At 38.0% G+C, this 25,935-nt stretch overlaps 1 protein-coding gene across 2 annotated transcripts in view; it reads right to left on the bottom strand.

The window, feature by feature from the left end:
• DCLK1 (doublecortin like kinase 1) overlaps nt 1–25,935 on the bottom strand; it is a gene marked incomplete at its 5' end in the record, with an annotated part of 224,555 nt that overhangs the window by 23,163 nt on the left and 175,457 nt on the right. For both annotated transcript variants that reach the window (XM_083854331.1, XM_083854332.1), the window contains 8 exons: nt 852–948; nt 1,583–1,660; nt 2,343–2,476; nt 7,540–7,686; nt 12,745–12,864; nt 13,588–13,645; nt 18,413–18,521; nt 19,889–19,973. In XM_083854331.1, the coding sequence (XP_083710457.1) occupies nt 852–948; nt 1,583–1,660; nt 2,343–2,476; nt 7,540–7,686; nt 12,745–12,864; nt 13,588–13,645; nt 18,413–18,521; nt 19,889–19,973 (828 nt within the window). The remainder of the gene's footprint in view (nt 1–851; nt 949–1,582; nt 1,661–2,342; nt 2,477–7,539; nt 7,687–12,744; nt 12,865–13,587; nt 13,646–18,412; nt 18,522–19,888; nt 19,974–25,935) is intronic.

Below are 25,935 nucleotides of genomic sequence, written 5' to 3'. Positions count from 1 at the left end.
GATTAATCAAACACTCTCATACTGAAGGAAATAGGAAGACAGTTCTTCATAGATTTGTCTTACAGACTAGAGAAATAAACTGACTGAAAGTAAGAACTTGTCTACAGAATGACCATATGATTTTTTTTTTCACATACACATATGTATGTCTCTGTTCACATATATTTATACATATGGCTGTAGTGAATGCCAGATCCCTAGAAAATCTTCGAGTTAAACTGTTGCTCTAGTGCATTGAAAACCTGATCTGCTCTGCAAGTATAATGAACTCTGTCAAGGTCTGTATCTGTAAATAATTATATCTGCCTTAGCACACCAAAGACTGCAGGTCAAGAGCTGTGACCAGAACAAGTCTGCATTTCATACCACTCTGCAACAATAAGGCAATGGAAGGCCTGGTTCTTTGACAGGAAGAAACAACAGGCATAACATGTAATGGGGTTAACAAAGGAAATCAGCCTCCCCAAAATATTATTAGATAATGTTCAAAGGCTCCATGTTGGTACCTGGTCCCCCTCATAAGTACATATAAAGCACAGTCTAAGGAAGCTTTCAAGCTAAGAAGTGGATTATTTTATTTTTTTCTTAATTAATAAGGGCAGCTGGTGTCTCTGTTGTGTGAGAAATCATAAAGATATGATGTCCCTTTCAGAATGGGATCCATTTCAGAACCACCTGGAGTCTGAGACAGTAACCAAATAAAACATAATTGGTGACCAAGAGGAATTTATAGGTGTAGGAGGAGATGTATGAGACATATCAAATACAACACTGTGAAAGAACAACGTGCATTAGGTACTTCCATTGGAAATAATATTGTAGAAGAAAATACCATCTACCAGAGAACTCACCTTTGCAGAATCAGAAACGTTGTCCCAATATGGAGATGGAAAATCCATCTGTCCCATCAAAATCTGATCAAAAAGCACTTCTTGGTCATCTCCACTTCTGTAAAGTAAAAAACCAAAGAAAACCAACAACAAAATCCAAAGAGATTTTTTTTTCAGATATGGTTTCAATGGACTTCTTAAAATTGCTTTTATTGCTCATGCCTTAGTATGCTTTTGGAAGCTGTTGATTGGCCCAAACATGCAGCCATGGGTGTTAATGGTGAGATCATAAAAGACAGTACATTTGGTACACTCTTTCTTTCTGCTTGTCTTTAGGATTTGCAATTGCTTTCTGCAAATAAAACATCTAACATGTCCTTATTAACTGGCTTACATTTTAATTACCTGTTACCAACCACAAAATATGTTTCATTTTGTCCATGAGAGAAGATGGATATTTCACAGTGAATTTAAAACTTCAGGCAAAGGCACACAGAACCTGTAATGAAGGCTCTTGTTTTGCAATGCAATGAACTTTAAACTACAATAAACAAACATGAGACAGACATTTTACCATAAAATCACAGACATTTATGGGGCTTGTGGAGAACACTATGCAGAGCACAGAAAAAAACATCAAACCCCATGAGCAGAGAACTTCTACCAGTGGGAGTCTGTGCTTAATGTGAAAGGAGCACAGGGACCAATTCCCAATTCACATAACAAGGATGGTTGAATAGATCAGTCCATACCCACGGAATGGAGGAAAACCACAGAGCAGGATGTAAGTAATCACACCCGCTGCCCAGATGTCCACCTTCAAGCCATATCTAGAAGTGTGAGAGACATGGTTAGTGACATCCAATTCTTACAGACTACAGTGCAAGAACAGAGGAAACATGTTCAGAATCATTAATAATTTCTTATAAATTCCCATCTGAACTTTTTCTACCTACCAAACCTCATTCTGCTACCAAATATTTTATTTACATATTAAATTACATTAGATCAGAATGTGTGAATGCACAGAAGACATTGGGCTGTATTCATCAGTTGGTTAACTAATTCAAGTTAAGTTAACTTGAGTTAGCGATGCCTGTCAACATGAAGTCTGCAAAGGTGACACAGTCTGCTCAAGCCAGCAGGCATTTACTCTGTGGAACAAATCAGAAGAGGACAGTGTGTGATAATGAAATAGAATTAAGTGAATAGTAGTTAGCAGTCTCTAGAGAGCAGAATTACTTCCACTGTATCTGCAAATGGTTAGTTAGTAACTCAGTGTTAAGCTGAAAAGTTTGAGGCCAAAAATTGTCAGAGGTTGAGCAATATAACACCAAAGCCAGCTTGCTCTGAACTGGTTTGGGTAAGATAGCCTCCAGAGATCCCTTCCATGTGAATTGTCCTATGAGCCATGATTCGCTGTCATAGCCAACCATAGGCAGCATAAAAACCTTAATTGCAAGAACTCCAGTCTGGCACAATGGCAAGACCTTGCCGCTACAAGTGATTTACCCAGTTTCAGCGATGATTTCTGGAGCTACATATGTTGGGGTGCCGCAGACAGTATATAGAGGTCCATCCACAATAGTTGCAAGGCCAAAGTCTCCCAACTTCAGGGACTTGCTTCCATCTTGGTGTTCATAAACCTAAATCAAGAGGAAAATGGAAAGCTTTACCACAAAACCATCGAGGCAACTACTATAATCACTTGCTAACTGCTGGAAATGTTCCTTCTTACAGGTTTTTTTCTCCTCACCTTTAACATATTTCTCTGCATGTTATGAAAATTCACAGACAATTTGGACAACTTCTTTTGAATACAGTCAAGATGTTTGGGAAAGACTTATCTTGCTACCTGTCCAACCAAAGACATACCACTTACTATGTGCTAAAGCCCAGCAGCAAATGTGTGACCTTCCAACAATGGCTTTCCTACGTGAACTCCCTACTGAATTCACAGTATAGTAGGGTTGAGTTTATTCATTTTACTCGCAGAGACCTTAAAGGTTTGCACAGGAACTTCAACTACATAGATAATACAAAAGTGACTGTACTGATAGCAGTTCCAGGCTCTTCTCTGTGTGCTGAAGCCACAAGACACAAACCTGGCTGGAGTATTTCACCTAGAAATAGTGTCCTCCCCTTGGATGACTCTTACACACCAATGAGTGTCTTACTGGCATGGTAGCATCACAATCAATGGGACATGAGCAACTAGGGCTGCAAATGGATATACATGAAAATCCTGTCTTAAAACCTGGTCTTCACAGCAGCAGTGTGATCTTTCATGGGGTTTTATGGGTGCAAAGGGAGATTAAGATCTAGTCACATGAAAAAAAAAAAAAGCTAGAAACATCAGTAAAAATTACATAATTTTAAAAGCTGGCTCAGAGCAAAAGAATGGCCTCATACCTGAAAACAAACACTGAAAACTAATGTCCTAGGGTGACTTTATGATGCTGTATTGTATCTCCCACCATCTGCTTATGCCAGATACTGAGTTCTGTGCCTATAAGACCACATCCAATTAAAAAAAAATACAAAAATGTATCTAAATTTAACACTAGAATGTAAGTCTATCTTTAATCGAGGTGCTAGTTTGCTTCCCTTTTTGGAATACTTTCTACAACAGCATCTTAAAAAATAGAAACAGTCAACAAGAGGCCTTCTTATAATATATATGCATGACTTTATTATTTTGCAAGCCAAACCAAAGCTCTATGCAGTCTGGATCACCACTAGTGATATTGTGTAAACAATTTGCAGGAAAACTACAAAAATAGTAGGTATCATACTTCTTAATAAAAACCAAAATAATAATTTATATACATATCTTGACCAGCTACTCCTACATTCAAAATCACATTAATCTACAACTGTTTTAAGAAGAAAATCCTAGATTTTTTTTCTTATAAAAATACAGTAAATTCTACATGGGACCCTTGAAGGGTTCACTTGGAGTAAAAGTAAATTCTTGAGGCCTCTCACCACAGTTTCCTACAGATCTGCTATAGCTCATAATAATTAGTTATATTATACACCCCCCATCCCCCAGTTTCTTGTTTGTTAATGTTAGTCATGTCTAGAGAGAAAACCCCTCTCTGTCCTGAATCCCTGCTTACCAGGTGATACAGCCACAAGCAGACATTCAGAATACACACAATTCTTCTCCTCTCCTTATGTTATTTTAAGAATTCAACTGGATCTTTAAGAGGACCAGCAATTTATAATGGATTCACATTTCTCTTCTACTAAGCCAGAAAAAAGTTATGTTTATAGAAAAGCACTGGGGAAAAAAAAAAGCAATTATGGTTTTATTCAAAACACAGATTGTTAAATACATCTGGTTCCTGAAACTAAAGAAAGTGCTCTCTGAAATGGCAGCAATAAATCTAATTTCAACAACAGTTTTAATTAAAATCTAGAGACTAGGGCTTTAAATATTCACTTGCTGAAATATGTAAAGTGTGCACTTAGACACCAAGAGCTGAATCTGGCCTAATTAGTATTTCATATTCTATTTCATGCAGTTATCTTTCACGTAGCCCTCTCTGAGCTGTGCTAACCTAGCAAACATCTGTAACTTCCTTCCTTCAATAGACCACACCTTGCGTGACTTATCCATACTAGAAATTAATTACAGAAGAGGTTTGTTTAGCAATATTTACCAATGCAGAAAGTTTGCTACAGTGTATTTTCTAGTATTCTGCCTCATCTGTTTCAAGGAATTACTTTGCTTAGAAAACTACTCCAGTTGACTTGTAAAAATGAAGAAAGTAACTTTTCCTCACCCTCTTATAACTCCATATAAAAAAGAGCCCATTGTGAAGCTGTGGTATGTTACTTGCCAGTCAAGGAATGGGAAAGATAATTTAACGCTCATGTTACTCAGAATAAATGCTATATATGTTCCTGCATTTAAATACTGAAGGGCAATTAAAGAAATGGGGATTAGTGCAAATTGCCCACTACGTAGTGCTTTCACTGTTTTAACTAAGCTATAAAACTGTGTAATTGTACTACCCTAATTGAATGCAGCCACACATAATTGTATGCCACCATATGTATCCTATTAGTATAAAGACTGTCAGTATTTTCTGAGCTGCTCTTGTGATCAGTGCAGATGGCAACAGTCAGAGAAATTGTTCTCTAGGGTTTATTATATGGCTATAAAGACATCCCATGACTTGACAAAATAAACGTTCTAAATAGCAACAATTATGAAAAATGTTCCAATTAAAGCATGGAAGACTCCCTAGAGAATAAAAAAAACTAAACAAAAATGCTAAAACATCACAGGTATTCAGCACACCCTAAACTCTTGGACAGTTGACCACTCTGTAGACTTTATGTCTTGAGGATAATATGGAATATTTAAGCAGTTAAAAAGTAATGAGTGATGCACACAGGACAGGTTCACACACACAAAGGTTTATTAACAAGATTTAGAGCTGGTCTCACACATCAGCTTGAAGCCTGAAAGTTACTTTTGGGAAGCAGGAAAAATGAAAAGAGAGAAAGGAGGAGATGAAAGGAAAGGCTCTACCAGGGACCCATAAGAGATAAAATAAAGCAGCTCCAGGTGAACATGCTCTTCTTGTCTCCATCTCCAGAGCAGCATGTTCCCCTTCACTCCCCATGTTTTCCTGTAGCTACTCTACAGCCTTGCTCATCCTCTCTGCTGTCTTTTTCCTTCTAATGAGGTTGTTTAGCCTCAGGACATGCTTCTCTAAACCTAAAGTTACAATCCATGAGTAGGAAAAGGGTGGTGGAGAAAGGGCTGATGCTCACACCGGTGGCCAGGAGAACCAGCTATAACAACACAACCAGGGTTTGCACTTGCAACACCGTGACAGTAATGGAGAGAAAGCCACAGCACAAGAACATCAAGGGAAAAACACCACCATGACCGCTTAGGTGAAGGATGAAAGAGCTGCAAGGAAAAGGGCAGGCTACATAAGGCAAATAGAAGGTATTTAGCAAAAGAAATGCTGAGACCCACGTGGCATTTTTCAAGTGTTTTGTAAATGCCATGAAAATAACACTAGCTGCAATTTTGTGACATAAGGAACCACACATCCCATTTGACAGCTAAGATAAGAGCAGAAAGGTTCAGAGACACTGAGGCCACAGGCAGCCAATGTCAGAACTAGGGTCAGAGCTCAGGTAAGGCTGGTTCCAAAGCACTCTTCTAAAGCAGCACTTGTTTCTTTCAAGGACCTGATAAACCTTAGAGAATTAATGCAATTTGTGAATCAAATGCTGAGTTTTGAGAATTAGGATGCTGCAAGAGATTAAATACTGCATCCTTACAGCTTGGTCTCAAAATCAATGCACAACTCTGGAAATGTCACTCAGAAATAATTCAGCTACAATGTAAACAATGTGATCATTCCCAGTAGTGGGTAATTACCAGAAAAGCTGAGCAGGAAAATCTAATCCATGCCCTGCTGCCCTCATCTCCTGCCCACCTCTTTTCTCTCAGAATTTTAACTCTGACAACAATACAGTTTAGGTATTTACAGACAAGTCAAGACAGCAGCAGAGCAAGACGCCCCAGACCAAGACCCTCCTTCATACTCCAGGAACAGCATTTATGAATCCAAGCATGGGATTGCTACAACATCTGCATGCAGCCACCAATCAGCACCAGCACCAAAAATTAAAATGGAGCAAAAGGGCCAAAAAGGTGTATCAGTCATTAGTGTCTAGTGAAAATTCCACCCAGTGTGTTTACAGCAGTTTCGGGAAAATGAGGGCAGGTTACTTCCTCACTCAGAACCTGCCACTAGAGGAACTTCAACTGTAAAAATCCCAGTGCCTGGAAGTTTAGTAATATCTGCTGTATTCGACTTTCCCATAAAACCTCTTTATTGTCAAGGAGGACTAAATGCATTACGTTATCACGAGAGCATACAGCTGAGAGAACTGATATTCTGTGATTCCATTAACATTGTTTTATGGTTGCAGAATACATGGAGAATTGAGGCATCTTGATACTGGAACAGGTCAGCAAATTTGTGAAAACTTGGAACAGTGAAATTATCAAGAGAAGCTAATTTTTCACAATGAATAGAACTATGTGGAGGGTGCAACTGCTGCATTCAAGTGTGGAAAATTCTCAGAAGGTCTAATTGCCAGGATATGTTTTTCACTGTCTTCAGTGGATAAGGCTCATACAGATTTAGTCAGAAAAACAAAGTTTTAGACTGTCTGTTTGTGAAAGTGGCTTAATAAAATGTTCTATAGGATTATTTGGGAAAAGCAGTAGGGGAAGGACAATGAAGTCTCTTCCTGGCTCTGCTCTGATTGTGACTTGATTGAGGCATAGCATTTACACACACCATACTTGTAAAACTAAATAATTTAGGCAGTGACAGAAGTACAGAATAGTTTACTGAGGACAGAACACTTATATTTATGAGAAGCTTGAAATTATCCTGCAGTTTACTAGAAGTTTACTTCTAGTGATCCCAGGAATAACTCAGCTGTTGATATGGAATGGTCTAGACATACCACCTTATGTTAGTGTACTTCCTGTGACAGCTGTTATTCTTAGGAGAGCTTTACAATGCAAAGGTTAAAATTAAACGATCAGTGACTTAAAAGACTGAAATAAACTTGGCAGGCATGTGGAAGGAGGAAGTGCAGACCTTTTCTCACACACTCCCAAGTCATCAGCAATACTGAAAGATGAATATTCACTTACCAGTAGATTCTCTGGCTTGATATCTCTGTGGACAATGTTCAGGCTGTGAAGATATTTGATGGCACTGGCCAGATTGTAAAGCATCCCACTTGCATCTCGCTCCGTGTATTTGTTGGTGGAAGTAATAGCATCAAAAAGATCTCCTCCCTGGAGTAAAATTACCGTAAGATATGAGCAACACTGCTTGTGAAATGACTGAAAAATTTAGGGAAGATCAAGGAACATTTTTAGAGAAAGAGGAGGAGGAGAAGAGAACAGCACACTTTACTTGCAGCTATAAACTATGGGTACTGTGATGGCATCCCCGGTAATGGCAGGTAAACAGATCAATAACTCAGAACCATTTGGCATGGCTGAGTTGGTCAGCCAAGAGGCTGGAGTTTCTATCACAAACCATTCCCACCTGCTGCTGCTTTTGTAACATGTCCAGCACTTGCCAACCTGTGTGTTCAGAGCCTGCTACAAATTCTTGGCAAGACTACATACTTGCCTGTCATGATGCCATTTATCAACCCTTGGCACTCTTTATAATAATCACAAACAGATTGACATCAAAATTTTGCCCAGTGCCTAACTGAACTCTAGAGTGATGAAGGGACTCTGAGTAAAACCTGGAACTCAAACTTACCTGTCCTCACTGCTAGCATATTTTAAAAGTCTGTTTCCATCTCATAAAGCTTTAAAAACCTGGATTTTAGAAACCACTTTCTCTGCACAAGATGTGAAGTTTTGGGTAGTGTGATGCCTCTTGCAGTTAATCCTAAAGAGCTTTATAGCATGTATGTCAGGCAATCATACTGGGAGACATAGGTGGCCACTTGTGCCATTTCCAGCTCATCATGCTGCCTAATTCAGCTAAAAACTGCTATCAGTGAAAGAAAAACAGGAAAGCAAGAGAGAAAGAAGGAAAGATGAAAAGAAGGAAAAGTAAGTGGAAGTCCTCAAAATTGAAATGATCTTCACAAGCGCATGAGGCAGCGACAACTATATTTCCAGAGGTGAGCTGGCAAGTGGGGAGAAGGAACATGGAAGTGCTTGGACAAAGATGGAAAAGTAATTTTTAAGATGGGATTAAGAAGGGAGCTTGACTGATTGGAGGAAAAAACAGTGATCTTTTGAGAGATTCTACACAGAGGTATTGAGCTTTTGGCCAAATCAAAGCAGCATCATGAAGAAAACATAATCCGACAGGGAAAGAAGAAAAAAAAAAAAAAAGGATAACTCTGCAAAAACAATGCAAAAATTCCCTGCTGCAATCAAAACATCAAGAAAAAAAATCACAGAGGACTGTATTTAAAAGAAAAAGCAAGTGTTTTCTGAAGGCAACAGAGGAGTCCCAGCTTTGCCAGCTCTCAGTTTTATCAACAGCTTCAAGATATTTTCTGTGGTTTTTTAAGGCTCAACTCCAGAGTAAACACTTTTCCACTTTTCCAGAGAAAGGAGCAGGTGGGGAAAAGAAAAAGAAGAAAAGAATTTTTCAAGGAATCATGGCTACAGAGAAAAGGGTAGGATAAGAGGACCACCAAAGACTTAAGCCTGATAAAACAGACTTTACTTGTCATAAAAAACCAAACAAACTAATAAATTTTTTTGCATGGTTGAGGTGCAGCTGAAGTATACCAGGGCAGGTTTATTCCCATTGTAGATGCAAAATCCCAGCTCTTTGGAAATTGCTTACAGGCAACCATTGTCAAATCTGGACCATATCGAACTTCTTGCCCTGGCTGGTGACTGTTCAAGACACATCAAGATACATAGTGTCAAGGAAAAGGAAGAACAAAAGGCCAAGCTAAACCAGATAGAGGATTAGAGAGAAAGAGGCCAAATATTTGGCAAAAGTACAATACCATGTACTTCATGGCATTATCTGATCCCTAAGTATTAGATATCAGCATGTGGCAAAGTATGTGAGATAAATAATCTATCTTCCCTAAGCTCCTTCCTGTGAAACCCCTGTACCAGCTGCTTTTTAACATGAAGCAGTGGATTAGACAGATCTTTGGTCTTATCTAATATGTTCCAGATGCTCAGAAGAAGTGTCAATAACATCAGCAAAGCATCTGCCTCCAAACAAAGAAAATAGTCCAAGCTGAGATATGAGGAGCAAGAATGAAAGAAGCTGAGCCTTAAAAACAAAAGAAAAAACTTTGGCTTGAAGTCAGAAGAAAAGGAAAAAATGGTCATGCACAGGAGAAACATAAACACAGGAAAAGATAGAGGCCGCAGAGAAATTAAATAGACAGTCAAGCCAATCTGAAGCAGAATAATTTTCTCCATTTAAGCATCTACTGTTGCTGGTAAAGTTTCTTAGCAGGTATCCAGCTAAGAAAACAGAGCATACATTTAGTCTGTGGGATTCTCTGTGGTTTAAAGAGAGGTGATATCCTGGAAAGAGTTAACAGAGCTGACAGCTATATCAGGCAGAATTGTTTTCAGACTTTCCTCTCCCCAAAGAGTACTTTAACCTGCAAGGTTCTGCTAAGCCGATTCACACAGCAGGTTGCTATCATTTATTCAGGCACCAGGGGTGAGTTCAGGATGACATTTCAGTCTTAAATCCCCTATTCTGGAGTGAAACAGGACTAGCAACATCTGAATGCAGTTTTTATCATCTGTGCACATGAGGAAGTGTACTTGGAACTACAGTAACCAATTATTTATTTATTACCTTGTTATGTAAATGATATGATCTCTCTTTTTCTTCTGCAAAAGTGAAATCATATCCTGGAGCAGTAAAGGAAACTCAGCAATAAATCTTGCTTCTTAAATTGGCCAAACCCCTGTTAGGTATGAATAACAATTTTGTTTCGCTGTGTAAAAAGGCAATGTGCCAGAAACCACGTCTTTGCTTCCTTTTACAAGCACCACTTGCAATGTGTTTATATTTGTATTTATGAAGTGCTTTTTCTTACACTTTACAAAGCAATGAATGGCCTATCTGCCACAAGGTGAGGGCAGGATTTGCAGCAGTCACTTATGTCAAACATGTTACTGCCAATTAATGCAGGGTGGTATTAACTGAAACCGGGCTCTGCACTATCAAGCCTTTTCTCCTTGCCCCTCTTTCCTGTCTGTGAGCTTGATTTAAAGTCAGGTCTTCAAAAGTCAGTCAATAACACGTGGTTAATCAATTCTAACAGTGCACGCTATGAAATGGTAACAGTCAGCAATTGGTGAATTAACAATTAATGTCTTTCCAGAAATGCCTTCCCTAGTGCCCAGAGAGTGCAACAAGGCTTTTCTTCCAACTATACATTAGGATATTTCTTCTACATTTCTTCTATTATTCTACATAAAAGTAAAAACTATTAGAACAGTGTTCTGTAGGATATAAGTACAGAGATTCCTATAGAGCCCTTCCATAATATAGCTAAAAGAATATGTGTAGCAATATTAAAGAGTAAAGAAGAAAGAGCACAAGAAAAAAAAATCTCCAGAAAGTGAATACAGTGCATGGGTTTTTATATACGCTTTTTAGGCTAGTTATTTTCTAAGAGTTTTCTGTCCCCTCCTCTTCATTTAGCTGAGTAGGACTTCAATTAAAAATCCATTGGACACTACAGTTTACATATTTTTAAGTCATGAATAGCACAGCAGGTTACACCCATAAAACCAGCTCTGTGCTTATATCTTGGCAGGTTAGACAAGGCACAGCTTTTAGTTCTTAGCACACCTCATGGGGCCAAGATGAAGGATTTGTCAATGCAGACCAAAGCTATGGCTTCGTGTGATTACAGTGCTGTGCAAGGGGTTTGAGGCACCTTTGAACAAGCTCTTGCAGGCAGTGAGGAAAACCGACAGTAGCATGGATCCCATAGTAGCTCACTCAGAATAGAATAGAGCAGTAATTATGATTAAAATAGTGTTAGATGGCTAATGGTATCTGCTCTCAAGCTGTGCTATTCCACATTGCGTGCCTAGGAGTGAGAGAGGGCTGTGATTGTCAAGGGAATGGGGAAATTTTTCTGGGTCTGGTTATACAAAGAGATTCATGGCATGAAAGAGTGCCAGTATTTTTCTTTTGTCTTAGGATTTAACTTTTTCAGGAGAAAATACGTCAGCTCCCTGCTACCAGTATTCTCCCAATGTGCTTCCTTAGAGCTTGGAGGTGGGGGACAGTGGGGTTAGGGGGACCATAAGCTCCACAGCACAACCCAAGCCAAATAGAGCATCTGTCAGGAGCAAACCTATGAGGACAATGTTGCCATCTCCTAAGATGTGGGGCATGGCCTGAGTTCATAGATAACAAGACTTTCCCAGATGGCCACAGGGAAAATCTGTGGGCACCCACTTGTGAGCCACACAAAGCCTTCCAGCTTTGGACTGGGAACATGGCTTGTGTCTCTGGTGCTGCCACAGAGCATGGGGGATAATGGAACAAACCAAAAAAACCTTCTCATTCTACTTGTTCTTGTATTCCAGACCAGAGATTGAGAGGGTATTTAAGAAACATTTGGACCTGGTATTGCCCTATATAACATCTCAATGAGGTGCCTGCATTAAGACCACCCTCTCTAACCTCCAACTACAACCAGAGCAAAGCAGATTAACAATCCTGTTTGCCCAAAAGCCCTTTTTCTAAGTCACTGTGAAGAAATAAATAGGGTCCAAAATATAAATTACTGCATTTGCAAATATACTTTTTAGAATAGAACCATGCTTTAAATAGCAGGCTTTTTACTTTCCCCTTCCTTCAGCTTAAATTTAGATTGCTATCAAGGAGGCAAGCTTGACCCTGTGTTAATATAAATCATTAGAGAAAAAATGCATCTAATAATGTTTAGATTTAACATAAATTAATAAAAACTAATGAAACCCTTTCACCTTTTTGTATTTTGAAGTTTGGTACTTATGGCTATTTGGACTGGGTATATTTTCAATTCACCTCAAGGTAGATTATAACTTTTTAAGGAGTCTTTTTTTGAGGAAGCAAACAAAACTTGTGGTATACAAAATTCTGTTAACAAAACACTTCCAAGTGTGGCTTACAGGAAGTTGGACAAATATTTGCAATATTTGAAAGCTAATAAAAAAAGAATTCTGACAGTGAGTTACACATCTTTCAGTAGGATGCTAGATCACTTTCAGAGACCCCTTTTGTTCTACATTATTCTGTGATCCCATGTTTTTTTAGTAAGCCCAAGTAAGAATGGGATTTTTCAATATGGTTGATACAATAAGCAGCTTGGACTCCAAAACACTCACCTTTACAAGTTCCATGACAAGGTACAACTCAGTTGGCATGTCCATCTCCTCGATCAGAAGTACAATATTGGGATGCTTGACTCGTCTTAAAATAGATACCTCATTCTGGATCATGTGCTCCTGACACACAAAAAAAATCTTCAATGAATATGGGTTAGTGGGAAAAAAATTGCAGTGGAAAAAGCAGAGAGAATTGGGAGCTGCATGGATTCTCCAGGGTTTTTGAAAAAACTAACAGATGTTGCCTCCAGCAACAGAGAAGGAACATATCTAGAAACATCAAAGTGGTAACTGAAAGCAGAGAGAGCAGAACACAGAAAAAGAAATGGAGGAAAAGACATGTTTCTGATGCAGAGATAAATGAAAGTTTTTAAAATTTTCTCTGATGGGGAATCTTTGGATTTAACAACAGGATAGCATCTTCTCACAGAACCTTTTGTTACCAATTTTAAAACTAAAAGTCACTTGGTGTAAAATTGACATCAATTTAATTAACCAATGCCTTACAAACAGTGACCGGTGTTGTTATAATTATTTGTATTATTTTCAGCTTTCTATAACACCTGGAATTATGAAAATTAGGGAACATAATTACATGGGTAAAGAAAAAGGAGTCGCACACAACCAACAAACTGGAGAATCATCACACAGGTGTAAAACAGCACGACAGCCTTTTCTCCTGAAACTCCAAGTGTCTCCAGAGGGTAAGCAATGTCTTCAACCAAAGAGAGTCTAACACTTGTCAGGAAGGACACAAATAGCAACAGCTTCTCAAAACTATCTCTCACAAAACATTTCTTGGAAAAAAAACCCTCTTTTGGTCTCATATTTTTTTGTACTTACTTTTCCTCTACATTTGCTTTTCTTGATTATTTTCAGAGCATACTCTCTACCAGTTGATCTGGGAAAGAGAAAAAAAATTTGTATGTTCAACCATATTGAATATTTTTCTCAGTTGAGTTTATATTTGTTATATGAACACAATAAGTGTACTGAAGAGTTCTAGTAACATATTTGTTTTATTTAAAGAAACAAAACTTAGATTTGACTCGTATTGTGAATTTGAGCCAAAGTTATTAAATACACATGCCTGAGAAAAAATCATAAAACTTTTTTATTTTAAAATGAAAGCATTTCAGTGTTTTCAAAATAAAAAAAAACCTGCTTGACTTTTTCTTTCATTTTGTAATGAGAATTGTTATTTTTCATTTTTTTGTAAAAATACCATAGTGTTCACAGGTTCAAATATTTTCAAAACAAAGAAGTTTTTTTTCTGTTCTACAGAAATACAACCCACAGAAAATACTTAATTTTTACTTAAAATGAAAAGTCATTTGTTTGCATATCTGCAGTCACAACTGTTACGATAAAAAGGTCAATCCTTGGAATAATTTTTATGTATTCAGTAATTATAGGATATTTAGCAGAGTTAAATGTGTTGGCTGTTAGGCAGAATGTGGAAGGTTCTGGAGACAGTAAGAGAAATTAGTTCAGGATGCGAACACATTTCCTTTTAACTACTGTGTTGTTTTGAATCCTTACAATATTTATCACCACTACATATACATAGGTATCTATTATCTAGAATGCTAACACAGAAAAATTAGCCTGTAGACAAGTTAACAGTATCAACTTCCATTTCTTAATTAAGTTACAAAACCAAAAGATGGCTGTAAGGATGAAAACAAGAAGCTAGGATTACAAATCCTGGTTTCACTATAAGATTAAATGGAAAATTGATCATTTGAGAAAAAGATCTTACTGAAATATTTGATTTTGTAATATGAACCTGAATAGGTTATAAATGTCTATTACATTGCCTTTAGTTTAAAAATTAAGGAAAAAAAAAACTTTCAAGGATACAGTGTCATTTTTTCATTCTTCATTTCACAAAACACAGTAGTTAAACTGATAAAGAGTATGTTCAACAGAGACATTAATGTGCCTAAAAGTGTGCTTGGTCTGTCAAACAGACCATGCAAAGTGAGTAATACACTAAAAGCACTGTATCTGGAAAACAACTGGGCATTTTCATTGCCATATTAAAAGACGGAGAACTCTTCTTGCAATGATGTACCACTAATTTTTAATTTAAAGAAAAATGGGTAATTCAGTAAAAAGCAAAAAATACCACCAAAATATTCATTCTGTTTATGTTCCCAGGCAAAGAGCAAAGACTGTCTCTATTAAGGCATCAATTAAAAGAAATCACACAGGATAGGAAAGTTTGTGAATTGGGGAAAAAAAATTACAGCATATCTGTTCAAATAAAAATTTAAAATTTCTGTCTGTACTCCCCCGCACAAGGGTTTAATGCAACAGCTCCCCAAGAATGGGCTACACTCCATGTGGGGTGCTCCTTTCCAGTGCTGCTCTTCAGTGCTAGAGCCCAAACTCAGTGAGGGGACAGGAAAAGATTTGGACACTATTTTTGGGACTAGAAGGAGGAGGTTGAACAAGAAATAGCAGAAATTAAGATATCTGGGGTTCAAATTCAGACAAAATATAGCCTCTTTCAATAGCAGTCTCTTTCAAGCTGCTTGGTTGCCCTAGGAATGCTTCCTTTCTGTCATGAGAAAGGAAATTGATGGTTTTTGTTGGCCATGGGAGACTCCATGTACTCCAAGACACTAGGAAATCTGAGCTAGTGAGGAAATGTCAGAATTTGAAAGTATTTGAAAGTTAAAAATGAACACATATAAAAACACCGCAGGATAAATTGTGCATACGATGGAGCAGATATGAAACAAGCAGATGACAACTCTGACTGCTCTTTGTTTTGGTAAAAATAAAATTAAAGCTAAGATAATGTAAATCCTTTCCCCTGAAAAGCTGCAGAACCGCAGGCTGTCAGCAGTACTGCAACTTACCCGCCACCAAAAAATATGCACAGCTGTGTCAGAAAGTCACTGTGAAACACACATTTCACCCATCACCTAATGCTCACTCCAAACAACAAAAAGGGACCACAAAAAGAGGGCAACGTGTTATGGCTGGACAGGAGTCTGGACCACTGCACTACCACAGAGTTAGATCTCCAGCTCATAACAGGGCTTGGTGCTATGTTCCCTGGCTCTTTTAAACTTTTGCAAACTTCACTGGGATTTAGACTGCACTGGAGAAACAAAAATCTATCTTTGTTGTATTTGTGCATACATTAAATGTATTTAAGAGTGCATGCCTGTGCATTCACAGATGTTCAAAACGGGATTTAGAAGTCCTCATGAGAAAATTTTGGAGATGGTTTTTGGTTTCTATTTGGACTCTTCATTGTCAGAGGAAAACGCCCGTGAAAGTATTGAAGTGCTCACAGACCTGTATGAACCAGTGCCCACAGACTGATCTCACAGCTGTGGAGAGAGTATGCATGTGAGCAGTGAATTTGTGTAGCAAGACCCATTCCTACTTGTTTAACACCTTATTCCTTTGAAGTCTAACGCACACAGGAAGTGTACTTCACAAGAACTAGAAGTCCTCTGTCCCAGGTATCACCCCATTAATTCTGGCTCTGAAAATGATGGGCATATCAGACTTTGAAGTGAGGTGGTGAAAAAGACTTTAAAAGACTGAAAATAATATTTTTGAAGGAGTTTCACAGGTACCGGTTTAATTTATGCTCTGAGTCTTTAATTTCTCCTTCCACACTTGTGATGGCAAGAGTACACTGCTTTAGAAGAGGAAACTAACAGAAATAATTCCAGTTTAATTTTCAAGCTCTCCCAAGGTAGTAGCTCTCTGATAGAAATGGGATAGATGGAATGGTATAGCTCAGACACCACAACACTATATGTCTGGGAATAGCTGGGTCATAATGATATTTAAGTACATTAGACACACCATGTTACTGGATTCTTCTGGGACTAGTGGGATTGACAAGAGGACAGGAAACAGTTTTCATTCAAGCTCTCAAGGATATTGTAATCAGCATTATTTTTAGGTGTGTTGGGACCTATTTTTTCATGTATTTTCTCTCAGTTTGGGAAAGAATTCTGACATGCACACTAGCACATTTGTACTGTCTCTCAGCACAAATCATATTTTCTGCTGAATTAGATTATTAAAACCACAACTTTTCTTTATTTTAGCTTCTAATCTGCTTTTCCCAGACACTATTCACTTTACCTTAAGCTGCCTTTTTCTCTTTTCTTAGTGATGTGTTTTCACCTATTTCTTTCATCTGTCATGCCCTTCCATAGGGCTTTACAGTGAATTCTTTCTTTCACACTGTTTTGCTTTGCTTCCTTCAGGTTTCCATACAGTTTAATGTTCAGACCCTGAGGTTTGGTCTGAACAGCTATTGCCCTCTGGATGACCAGCTCCACCAAGAACTCCCTCTGGCAGAACACTAAAGGCCTCACCAGAGCTTTGGCCAAGTCCCACAAGCACATTGTCAGCTGATACAAAATCCACTCTTACCCTTTTCCCCAACTGCTGTCTTCATGATCTCCAAGTTACACTTTTGGATGCAGAGATGGACCTGTATTTTTCCAAGGACACTAGTTTAAAACCAGCCAAGATAATTTATCATTGTTTGTCAAGAGATTTAATCTCACTCTCCAGGGTTTATATTATATTCTTACAGGCTGAAGAACAGTTTTTTCTTTAGCCCAAAGGCAAGGTTACAGTCTTCTGTAAGAGTCTCCTCTCTATGATATGATAACAGGGAATAGAAAACTGATGAAATTTCATTCTCGACCTTTACATCTCTATTGTTCTCTCTTTTGGACCTCTTGAGCTCCAACAGTGTTTTGCTTTGCTTTGCACTGCTTCTATATAACATAAGCAATCCTACAGTTATTTCACATACAGGTGAAATATCTTGTGTCTTTTATATCCCACAGTCTCCTATTTTTAACAGTGCCACCAAAAGACAACCACAGTTCTGCTTAGAGCATTTCTGCTTGGTTCCCTGTTTTCTTACACTCCTAATGTTGGGTAGAGCCAGTTCAAGCCTGAACAGATTTAGAAACAGACACATGAACTAGTAAACCTGGACATTTTCAGCAACGATGACACTTGAGGTGACTTGTGATTTCTCTAATCTGAAGCAGACATCTAAAATCAATGACTGTTTTCACCTCTGAACACTGAAGAAGTTAGATTTTGGTGTCTGCAGTGCAGCTCATAAAATTGGAAGGAGCAAATATAATGGCACAAAGCAGGCAAGCAGGAGTTAGACATCCATTAAATTAAAAATAAATGTGGAAGAGACTACACCTCAGTTTCAGAGGGCAGAATAGATGAATCCAAAATTACCTCTTTGTGCTGACAATTGCCACTACACCCAAACAGAGAACTTCCTGACATCTTTACAGAGTGCTCCTACATGTGAAATGTTCCACTGGTCTAATGCAAAAGGAGAATTGCAAGAACATACTGCAAGAAAATACGTTATTTCAGTGCAACAAAAAAAGATTTGATGCAAAGAACTGGTAAAATCATGCAGAGTGTGGCAGAAAAAACCCATATGAACCCCACAAAGAATTAAATTCATAGATTGCTCCTTGAACTCACTCTTTTTTTAATTTGAGAGGACATTAGTTTTTCCATCTGGCATTGAGGCATTACCTTATTACATTTCTGTATTCTACAAATAAAGATATGATCTGGAAAAAAGCATGACATTAATGATTATTTTTTACAGTAATAAGCATATTTTCCTCCTCACCTTTCTATACACTCCTTCACAATAGCAAAATTTCCATCTCCTATAGTCCTTCCAACTTTATATCGCTCTGCTATCGATGCTGGAACCTGGAAACCTTCCTCCAACACTTCTGAAAGAATCATTAGTACATTTTTATTGTTAGTGAAGGAAACACAGATGTTGCACATAACATGCATTTTAAGCCCATGGTTTAGGAGCCTGGAAACCATTCAGTCAGTATCTCACTTACTGTACAGTGAAACCATGCTGCTGACATTGTATATACTCAACAGGTTTCATGCAGATACAATAATGAAAAATAAGACTTCTGGGGGCTCAAACATACCACCATTTGAGTGTTATATAGTTGCCATTGCAATATGCTCCCAAAACAAAACCAAAAATGTATTTTTTTAATTACAAAAAGGCCTCTGTGATCTGCACAAGCGCAGACCAGCCTCCAAAAAGGGCTGGAACTCCTTGACACAGCATGATTAAATATATGTACCAAAGAAGTCCAACACTCAAGCACTTATTTTATTACATCCTGTAAACTGAGACATCCATAAAACTCCTCATGTGCTAAGTGCTAGTTCTCCCCATCCCCCAATATTAAATATTTAGTTTTTAAACAAATGTTCTCAATAATACTACCTCACATGCAACCTGGGCACCAGATGTTTAGGTAAAATTGCATTACACAGTGTCTAAGCATACGAGAAGCTTGTAGTCTAACGTGTTTTAGTGCTCATTCCTGTATTACTATGTTTAAATGTATTTGAAATAGCATTACAAATACCTAACATGCCTCTAAAAGCTGACTGTAAACTGCAGCTGATACAAACTACTATATAAATATGGAAATGTCAAAAAAAAAAAAAAAAACAAAGCCTCTTAGAAATGTGATTTGTGTTTACACTCTTCAAGACAGTACATTTAACCATGTATTTCTCTGTCCTTTGTTCCAGTTTAGTATTAAAAGTGAATGCTAGGGTACAAGGAGGCTGAGGTTTGTCTGAATTCACAGACAGCATGAAGAGTCATTCTCCAACAGGAGCACAGGTACACACACGTGTATGTAGATGTGCATGTGAGCCAGCAGTGTTTGAGCAGACCCTGTTCCTTAGCCAACTTGCTCAGAGCCTTAGCATGGAGTAAGACTATCCATTTCTGAGTAAAGACCCAGGACAGCAGTGTGTTCTGTAGTACCATGGCAGATGAGACAAAAACACTGAAATAAGCCAGTCAGCACTCTGTTGCCTGCAGAAATAAAACCTTAAGTATTCCGCAATAAAAATACCTCTGAAGTGTGATGTCCAGATCAGCTCTGATCCAGAGTAAACCCAACTGCTTTGCTAAGGCTGAGGAGTTTCCTCACAGAAAATTATCCAGCCTGCAATGCTCCCACCTTCTCTGGCAGGAAGAATGACTCATTTCCTACACAGCTGCTGTTATCACTACACTGACTGCTTTGAAATGTCAGCCTCCAAATGTTACCTTCTGCAGGGCCATCATTTTCATCCATAGAGCTGCAAACTTTGGTGGATGCTAATGAGGTAGAGGAGCCACTGTGTTGGGAGCTCTGGAAATGGAGACACAAATGAAAACAGATGATTTTTAAGAAGTACGAGTACCCACAGCATGTTCCTGCTGGACACATGTCCTGGAGAGGCTTCAGCATTCCCTACCTAAAGTATCTGTTTACTCCAGTGGATGGATACATGGATTCTTGGGAAGAGTCCAGATTCTTCCACTGAAATTACACTTTTGGTAAGCTCAAATTACGGGAGAGATCCTTGATCCACCAAGTGCTGCAATGTGTATGCAAGGATGAATACTTTGATGTATGCTCCAATAGTTTCTCCCTATTCTACAAACATTTTGGCAGGGAAAACTGAGGAGCTGTATGCCCTCTGCAGGCCAGAGACTGTGTTCTCAAAGACCCTAGTAACGCAGCAGGCACTAGAGGAACCTAAGTTTGCAGTTGGCTGTGTTATGGGCAGAATTCCTCAATTTTACAAACCTTCCTCGGTTGAAATCCTCCCCAGTTTTGTTCTAAAAGGGAGAAGTCATTATGGTAATGTATGGACAAAATAAAATGTCAGGGTGAATAATTGGTGCTCTTTCATAAGAGCATTTGGTTGGGGGTAGCTCACTTGAGGCAGTGACTCTGTTCCTGTACTCTGCTTCAAGTACTTGTCCTGCAATTGTCTGAGCTTGCCTGTACAGCCAGTGGGGGAGGGCAGTGTCTCTGTGGTCCCTCAAAGGAAACTCGTAGCCACCCACCTTGGATGCCAGAAGTACAGGAGGTAGGATCTCACCAGTGAAGCCTTCCAAAGCACCTATCAATGCCTATCAGTTACCTACAGACTTTAGACATGGACTTTAGGAAAAGTGCTTCATCATGCATCTAGATGGATGAAGCTAAAAAGACATTTGAGATGAACTGCATTTCAGGTGAAATGCAGTTTTTATCCTGTGGTGCGTAACAATTACACAAACTCATCTTCAGGATTCTATCTTCAGATGAAGCCAGAGGAAGCTAAAAATGTAATGGTGGCCCTTCAAACTTAAAGCCAAACTGGCCATTTCCACAGGTCCTCCTAGTACAACTTAAGTGAAAAATATTCAGAGGATTTGAAAAACTAAAACTTCTTGAGTTCACATCATTCACATACTGAAAGTGCTGCAGTATTTCATTATTTTCTTCAGTCTATATATTACATAGATTGTGGGCTGCACTTCATATAACTAACACTGTCAGTTACTTACCAGTGTTTACAAGGTTTGCAGATGCCCACAATCATGGTGCCAATCCACTTTACAAATTAAATACAACTACTTTGGAATTATTTCTTTCATCTGACACTAGACAACACAGTTGATGACTGGAGCAAGAGTAACTAAAGTTGCAGCAGTTGGAATATTTGCTGGGTACTGAGCCAGGGAAAACACAGTCAGCAGACTTAAAATCTGACCAGTATGCTGAGTTTAGTTTGAACTAAATAACTTTTAATTTCTCCCACAACAGACTAAGGTCAAATGACTTAGACAAAGTCTGAACTTGGCCTATTTTTCACTAAATAGTCCTGAGAGCTTGCACATCCCATCTACCACGAGATTCTTTGCCCTCATTTCTTTTAATCAACCCCAGCTCCCTCTTTTCATCCAGGCAAGTATTTCTTCTGAGCTTTGACCAGAATGGAAGAATGCATTAATCAGTTTTTGGGCTGTTTTTGCTGCCTCTTGACAACAGAAGTTAGCACTGAGTGATTTTATAGAGCTTGCTAAGATACTGCTGCCTTTGTTTCATGGTCAGGACATGTTTATAAATGTGCTATTCCTGTGCTAAACTCTGCATGACATCCCAGTAAAAACTTACCTCTGGTTCATTTTTGAACAAATGAGCAGATGTGGATCAAGGTAACGGGGAAATGTTAGGAGTTCTCATGCCTGGAGAAGTCAGTCTCAAAGCCTATTTTTATACACATGTAATGAGAGAATTGTTTCCTTTACAGTCCTGCTTGTAAAGTAAGCAGAAAAACATGTTCTCTCTACTCATTCTGCTATGTTTGTTTTCCTAGAACAGACATCCAATTTTATACTTATTTTCCCACTCCACAGTATTTTCTGAAAGGAATTACAATTTAAGCGTGTTTAATATTTGTTACTTCTATGGTCAGGAATGAATCATTACAACATTTAAGAAGTACAATCACAAAGAGGTTAGTGCTAGATTTTCAACAGATTATTAAACAGCTACTTTTTTTTAATATATTTTGCACTTTAAATAGTGAGATTACACTTTTAAGTAGATGTTGGATTAAGACTGCTGACTGCAGCTTCCTTTATCAGCCTGATGGTTTCTTTACAATCTTGCAGTCATTACTCTCATCTGTGAGAATAGGAGATGTGAAAATCGAGACCTAACTCAGCAGCCACATCTTCTCAGAATGGGTGCCTAGAGACACTCAAATTTCTATTTGAGGACTTAAAAAAATGGCTTAGCTGAGATATGCAATTGCTCAAGCCTTCCAAAAGTAGTTATCTTCAAAGGCCCATTTAAACAAAGCATTTTAGCAAGTGCTTCAATTTAAATACAAATAATCTTAATGGTCTACACATGAATGAAATTAAATTGACTCTTAAATATGTCTTAGCCAAACTCCTTAAATATCTATTTAACCTAGATTTAGTCTAATAGACTGAAAAAAAGTGGCCCGTAGAAAATTTAAAGGAAAAAATGGACCTCATACTGAGGTTTTAAGTGGCTCTGCTTCTTTTCTTATAGGCACTATTAAAGATGGGAAGGTTAAAATGATATTTGTTAACAGAAGAAGTGAAATAATGGGTTAGTAGCATGTACCATACCACTGGTCTGCAAACAAAGCATACAGCCCCTTCGGTGGCATTGGCCTGTGAAGCATTGGCATGGAGGCAGAGGCAGAACTTGCTAATGACAAGGAAGCAGTAGCTAGGAAGATGTGCTAAAAACACACACTGAGACTTTTAAAACTTTAAATAATTATTGAAAAATAGATAAAAGCATACTCTTCATTACCTCTGCTAAACCCCACCTATTAAAACAACAGATTGAAAATAAATCAGGAACTGGACATTTGCATGCATTCACAAAGTCTGCTGGCAGCCCCCGTTTCACAATTAAAGAGAGGTTACTGGATAAACATGACACAAATATTTTCATCTTTATTCGGTTCTCTCCAATAACACACAGGCATTTATTTATTTATCTTTACTTCAGCTAGAAAGAGATTTCATTTATTTAAGACTTTAATTAGCTCGCTGTTCTCACAAACTGAGAGCCCTGTGGGTCCAGCAATCCTTGTGGGTCTCAGCGTTCCTTCCAGTTGGCTTGCCAATTGTGAGGCAGTCTGTTGTGCACGCTGTTGCTCTCACAGATGTGGATCCCATCAGGGATCTTGCAGATGGGGAAGGGGAAAACAAACCCTAAGCAAGAGTATAATCTCTTCAACACACAGACTTTAATGCAATTAGCTGGTTTAATTATAAGATATGCTGAGGTGCTTGGAATGTCATCACTTTTACACAGATTTAAAGGGGTCCAGTTGCACAGGTTGCCAGCACATGGCCAGTTTTATGGCACACCTTCATAAAAGTGATGGCATAAAAAAATCAGGTCTGTGGTGTAAGGATTTCAGATCCTATTCAGGTTTATATAACAGATGGCCAACACACCACACACCTCACTGATGTAAATGGAAACATTAGCACTATAGAGTTTCAGCCATGTTTCACCTGGAGATTTATTTAGCAACTGTTCGGTAAATAGTTTGTATCTCAGCAGAAACTGTGCTAAATCCACTAAAAGGCAGCAAAATAAAATTACTGAAATGTCTCTCTCCTGATACCTTTGTCCTAAATTAATCTTAAAATCCCACTCCAACTAAACAGCAGGAATTATTCTTGTGGAGTACTAGTGTCAGCAGTTATGAAAAGAGACTTAATCAAGTATGACTAGGAGGTTTGTTAGTGCAATTCAGATTCCTTAATCTTAAAACCCAAACACTGCATTCTGGTTTAGAAAACAGAAATCTTTTTTAGAACATGTGGAGTCTACAATGTCTCTCAGCATTTGATTCCTTTATATTTTTCCAGTATGAAGCAAGCATCTGGATGAAATGTGAGTAACAGAAAAGCACACAGGTGTAACACTAAGTTTGGGTCTCATGCAGAGTTCTACTCTCTTAGAAACTGGCTTAATGAAGTAAGGATTAAGACTAGTAAACAAAGTGTAAGTTTGGTGAGGAGGTTCAGGAGAAGGGAATTATTAATATCTTTAAATTAAATATAAATTAATATCTCCTAAGATGTCCCTTTTCCAAAGAACTCTACAGAATTTAAAAAAAAATACAAAAAGATAAGCATGTCAGTAATATGTGTAAGATGAAGTTCAACTCAGTAAGGAAAAATAGTTCCAAAATGAAAACTAAGCATTTAAAGCCCCCATGCTCACCTCTTTTGGTGCCCATACTAGTGTTCAGTCTGGTTATAAAACAACCTTTGCAAGGTAGCTGTCATGACTTCCTGACAGGCTCAGTTCCTTTGCCTAAAGATGATCATGAATAATGGTAAAATAAAGACAACCATCCAGTGCAGGCATTAGCTTTGAAAGATTTTGAAGGAGATCAAAAAATTCCCATAACATGTACAGTGTTAACCAAGAAATAAGTGAGTCAATGAACAGCAAAATGGTACATCACCAGAGAACAAAAGCAGAGGAGAGCTGATTTAAAACAATAAAGTAATACATTTTGATGTAACTTTTAAGAAAATAAACTGATTTTTTTTATTATTCAACTTAGAGAGAAAGGTTTACACTGAAATTCCCTCTACCGACTATATAAAGTGAAAAATGTTTTTGATTTTCTTTTGTTTAACCTTACTTTTTTTGCCCAGACAGCTAAAGCAGGGAAAAAAGCTTTCATGTAAACAGTACAGAGCTGGCAAAAAAATTGCTTCATGAAGAAACATGAAATCCACAACCTTCCTGCTGAAAAAATGGAAACTAATAGAGTTCAATATATAGAAAGAGAAATGGTGCAATTGTTTTCTTTTCCAGTTTGGATGCTGCACTAAACCAGTACATCAGATTCAAATTTTTTCATAAACCGTTTCATCTGGAAAGGAAAACTAAAAAATGTATGCAAATCTGCTCACAAACTTATTCACAATTCCACATCCTGCCTTATTTTGTTAGACACTTCACTTAAGAGAGGCCCTACACAGTGAAGTGATTTTTTTGTTGTTGATTTATGCAATTCAGGATTTACACAACTTGGAGAAGAGAGAAGTGCAAGTGACACAAGCAATTATCTGGCATATTTTCAGGGTCTTGTGTTGGTTTTTTTCTTTGAGGGATAGAGGGACAAATGAGAAAGTCTGCAAGGAGATGAGCTGACAGACTGAAGGTAAATTTGCAAGCTTGAAGCATCTTGTTTTTTTAAGATCAAAAGCTGCAGCATTGGATGCTTATATACTCATTTGATTTGTGTAACAAGACAATTCAGAAAGACCAACACAGTTTCCTACATGGTATTTAACAATAAATTTAAATCTAACCTCCACTAGTTCCTAACAGCTGCTTCCAAAGTTGAGCCATAATTCACTCTAGGCTCACTCAGCCTTCGGCATCATTCAGAAAAGATTGATGATATGAAAAGTGAAGTATCAGATTCATGGTATGGGAAGCTATTACTGTCATTTCCATATGCTTATTGTGGTTAACATAAAAAGTTACATGTGCAGTGATGCAATGTGGAGGTTTCTTTTCACCTGTTCTAAAATTATACACAGGTATAATTTTCTACTCAACTACAGAATAAAAACTGAAAAGCTACCAACTAAAAGGAGGTTATTATTTCTTTGACCTAATTAAGGGCACAGCAAAATAACTGCTGTACTTTAAATTATTTAGCTGTATTTTAAAAGATCTCCTAGTATTTCCAACTGTTTCTTGGTAGAGACAGAAGCCTCAGTTATTTTGTTTCTACTCTTCCCCATTT

The sequence above is a fragment of the Zosterops lateralis genome (genome assembly GCF_965231275.1).
Source record: "Zosterops lateralis genome assembly, chromosome: 2".
Taxonomy (NCBI): domain Eukaryota; kingdom Metazoa; phylum Chordata; class Aves; order Passeriformes; family Zosteropidae; genus Zosterops; species Zosterops lateralis.
This window is presented reverse-complemented; position numbering and strand designations above follow the sequence as displayed.